Raw genomic sequence first — 4,697 nt, 5'->3', positions numbered from 1 at the left:
TGTTATGTATGTTTCCATGCTTTCTTTTGGCTAGATGATTTCTATGTATGTTTTGATTTTGCTTCCACATAGCAAAAACATTGGTCTTTGAATGTAAAAGAATGTGAACATGGGTTCCTATTTTGGCAATCAATATGATTGATATTGGAAATTGGAATAACCTTTTTACATCATTTTCAAGTATTTATTTTTCTGTTATAACTATTCTGCTTTTTGTCTAAGTACTTATACAAGAAATCAGTGTTATGATCCACTAAAATTGTGACTTCACCAATTGAGATATTGGGTCGGAGCTTTAGCATGCCCAACAGCAGGAAACGAAGCTGATGTAGAGTGTTGGGCCAGCTAGTCTATAAGACGCTGATTAGCCTGTATAATATCTAAGAGTTGGGCTTCTGAACAATTGTCATTTGGACTGTAATTGTTACATGTTCCAGACGTCCAATATCTCAAAATGACAAACACTGCTGTATACGTGACTACTTGCGAAAAAATAATATAATATCAAAAAAAGAAATCGGCACTTAAGATGAAATTTAGAGTTGTGTTTAATTTTTTTTAATAGGATAAAGAAAAGAAGATAGAACGAAGGGGCTGTGATAAAAAAAAATAATAATAAATGAAGATGGTGGCGTTAAATGTCTACCTATATAATTTATAATTTTTACATTAAATCAACTTTAATACTAAATGCATATACTTTCATAGGAATGTGAGCGAATAAATGTAATCATTAACAGCTTTAGGTCAACTACAACCTACAATAGGCAGATGCTTTGAATCAAGGCATGAGATACATTGCGCATATAAGAGAAGGATTTTTACACGCAACTTCCACTCTATCATATAATTTATGGAATAATGTTTGATGAGAAATTGAAGATATGTCAAGTACTTTTAGTTGTGTACGATTTCTTTAATCAATTTTAAATAAGTGTGGTTAATGGCAACAGATTTCCTTATCCATAAAAGTTGCTGAAATGTTAATAATACTAAACCCGTGTTTTCACGGGTCACTGAACTAGTAAATAATGAATTTTTAACCACATCTGTTATTTTACGTGCATAGAAGAGTATGTAAAAGTTAGTAACTTTCAATTTAAAGTGAAAAGTAACGGTCTATGTACAAATTTCTTACGCAACTCAAAAACCAATAAAATAAAAATAAAAATCCTAAAATATTTCTTATCATTTGACGGGACGGTGATGTTGATATACGTATGAAAAGGTTTGAAGCTGTGATTTCTCCTGTGCTGACGACGAATGGGGGAAGACGATGCAATGATCGAATCAATTACAATTACAATTATTATAAGTACGATTAATAAGACCAAAACAAACCCGATTGAATGCCGATTTGTAGATTTATTAAACGGTTGAATCCTCCATTGCCGACTCATCTCCCTCCTTCTCATTTTCTCAATCGTCGATTTTCATATTGTACGTTCCCTTTAATTTTTCATTCCTTCCTTTTTATTATTATATTTTGACCTAATTTTCTCTGGTATCATGAACATGCTATTCATTCGTTGTTATTTTGCTGAAAACCTAAAATTTGACTATGATTCAATTGAAACATACCTCTGATTTCAGCTTATTTTAGATATAGGTTTACGTAATTTGATTCTGGAAGAAGATTAGCGTAATTGAATATGAACGTAATTGAATACCAACGGATCTCGGTCCAGCGGTACCGCGGTTACACTTGTGTACTCGCAGGGCTAGAGGTCTCGGGTTCGAACCTCGTCACCCGCTATAGGAATTGAAATATATTCCTTGAAGGTGGCCCAAAGGGAAGGTTTTACCGACCCGCTCCGGGACTAAGGTCCGCCCGCCTGCCCCTCGGGATGGTTTAATGGTCGGATCCTCAGAGTGTGGTTCGGGTTTCCTGCCCGAAAGCGCGTGTGTGTGTGCAAATGATGAGTGTCGTTGAAATAAATGATACGTTGATGCAAGCTTGCCTTTCAAAAAAAAAAAAAATAACACACCAAAGGTGAATGCTAAGTGACGATGAATCATATGCTAATTGTCCATAGGTTATACGTAGGATTATTCGCTTTTGTTTGTGTAATTGAGCAGTTTTGAAGCAACTCTTTGGATGATAGTTTGATTGTTTCTAGTTATGTGATCTTGATTTGTTCATCAAGTTAAGTCAATGTTAGATTGATTTAAGGTTCGTTGAATACAAGTATAATATAATATATGTATGTCAGTATGTGAAAGATCAATGTAGAGTAAGATAGTTTATAAAAATTGCAAATCGTTTGGAGATTGTGTGTGTTTGTATGTGATCTTGAATCGTTTATCAAGTTAACTTTTGCAGAGCGTGTTTTTTAGACTAACATTAATTCGTTATCTATGATATGGTCCTCAAGACAATAAACTAGACATTTTCCGTAACAATCCGTCCCACTTCGGCTACGTATTGAAAATATTGGTCCCTTATAAGCTTAAGTTTGTGGCTAACTAATATCTCCCACCATGTTTTTTAGTTGAAACCTGGAGATACCCGGTTAGTTCATTGTTTACGCTTATGAGGGGCGATTTCTCTCAAGTTGCGACGGGCACTCGGCTCGTGCATCTCTTGGGGCCGATTCAAGGGTCGTTTCATTTTCTTTTTTCTTTCATTAAATAAAGGATTGTTCACAATGGAAGACAATCGTTAAAATGAATGAAAGCAAACATATAGAGAATATCAAGTTATTCTTTCTGGTAGATTTGACTTGTATGGACAAAAATAAAAGATATTTTCATATTTATATTACATATGTAATGCTTGAATAATGAATTTGCTTATATTTTTTTGGAATTTGGATTTTTTCGTTGGTTGTTTCTTTTTCACAAATTGGGTTACAACTTTGCTAATGCTGTAGTAATTCTTAGTTGTATTATTACAAATGTATGTTAATCACTATGCTATTTCTTAAAAGCAGCTCAGTTTGAATTTGGATTGGATGCTTTTGGTGTTTCGGAACTTCTTTTCAATAGTTCAGAGTTGAAATCAGTAGATATGGCGTCTAGGCGGAACATTAATTACACTCGTCTTGCTGTCGATGAAGATAATATTGGTAGGGATAGCACATTTGATCCTCGATTTGACAACATATCACCTGAAACTTTGGATAAAGTCCCGTGGAAATCTGTTATTCTTGCACTTTTTCTTCTCTTTTTTGGATGTTTGCTTCTCCTACTTTCGTTATTTATCTTCGCTGGCCACATGGGTGGAGACCTATCTCAAGCATTTGGCTTGTTAGGACTTGGGGCAGTCACCTTTCTCCCAGGTATGATATAGACGTTACCCTTCATTCTATCCACATATTAGATGTGGCAAGATGGGTGGGTCAGGCGAGCTGGGTATTGGGTTAAAACAGGCAACTTTAATATGGATCAATATGGGTACTGTTTTAATATGGTCCAAATGGTTGTCCTACACTTCTACCTGTTATTATTTTTGTTCATTTGCTTTAAATTTATTATTTGTTAATGGGCTGAAAGTCGTGCCTCGTATATATATTTATTTTGGTCAATTTGTGTATTTCTTGTGAGTTTAGCTAAAAGGGAAATAGTCCAAGGATCAAAGGGTTTAAAGGTCACTCAAGGTGTCCTCAAGTGTTTACATTTTTGTGCGGAGTTAATCATTTGTACTTTAATGTAATATATTAATATTAATATTAAATATAAAATTAAATTATATTTAATAACAGATTTTGTGAATACATTAAGTACTCTTGAACTAAAATGGACAAATAAATGGTGATGGGTCAAGTTCGACCATTTTCATCCCGCATAGACGTTTTTTGGTTACCTGTTTTGACCATTGCCTGGCTATTCTTCATTTATTAGGTAAATTTCATGAGTTTTATATGTTGCTAGTTACTTGTTCAAGGAGTTTATGGAGTAACGTTTAAGGATGCACATTAATTTTCATGCATCTTAGTCAATCGAGCATTTAGAGTTTCATCATTTCGTAATGTTACCTTTCTGATGATTATTTGTTTAGGATTTTACGAGACAAGAATTGCATATTATTCATGGAGGGGCGCACAAGGGTTCCGCTTTACAGCTATCCCTGGTTACTAGGTAGCATACCCTCTTTCTGGTCTCTGCAATCGTAGTGCTGGCCACTTTTCTGTTTAATTGTATATACGTATCAGTTATAAGTCATGTACAAACTAACAGGTACATTTATTTATCTGGTTACTAAAGATCTATTAGTTCCTTGTTTCAGTAGACTCTGCACATTCCTTTTTTTTTTTTTTTTTTTATGATTGTTAGTTGTTTGTGTGGTTTGAAATTATGAAGAACTTGGGACAGTGCTAAAATCAGTGCAGCCTTAAAATTTTCATTCTAAGCCGTTTGGAATGGGACCTTGTGATTGATGATTGTATAAAGAGAAACTAGACTAGATGCCCATTTTTGAGTTGATTTAGAAACATTAAAAGAAAAAGTATTATTGTTGGTCCCAACTCTAGAGTCAAATTAAGGTTGCCCTGAGCCAGTTGTCACACTAAATATTTTAAGAAGTTTGTGAGTATGTTATTATAATAGTAAGAGTACAGAGTACTTGTAATGACCCGGAAATTTTCGACCAAATTTAAACCTTGATCTTTATATGTTTCCGACACTATAAGCAAAATCTGTAATGTTGAGTCTAGAAAGTTTGAAATCTATATTCGGTTAATCAGTTACTCTTTGAC

At 34.1% G+C, this 4,697-nt stretch overlaps 1 protein-coding gene across 1 annotated transcript; it reads left to right on the top strand.

Moving 5' to 3' along the window:
• Positions 1 to 1,207: 1,207 nt before the first annotated feature.
• LOC139858583 (uncharacterized) lies at positions 1,208 to 4,227 on the top strand. Its single transcript, XM_071847420.1, has 3 exons — positions 1,208 to 1,440; positions 2,934 to 3,281; positions 4,001 to 4,227. Exons 1-3 carry the CDS (start codon positions 1,350 to 1,352, stop codon positions 4,078 to 4,080), a joined length of 519 nt encoding a protein of 172 aa, XP_071703521.1. The 5' UTR covers positions 1,208 to 1,349; the 3' UTR covers positions 4,081 to 4,227.
• The last annotated feature ends 470 nt before the right edge of the window (positions 4,228 to 4,697 follow it).

Source organism: Rutidosis leptorrhynchoides, chromosome 7, assembly GCF_046630445.1.
Source record: "Rutidosis leptorrhynchoides isolate AG116_Rl617_1_P2 chromosome 7, CSIRO_AGI_Rlap_v1, whole genome shotgun sequence".
Classification (NCBI taxonomy): Eukaryota; Viridiplantae; Streptophyta; class Magnoliopsida; order Asterales; family Asteraceae; genus Rutidosis; species Rutidosis leptorrhynchoides.
This window is presented reverse-complemented; position numbering and strand designations above follow the sequence as displayed.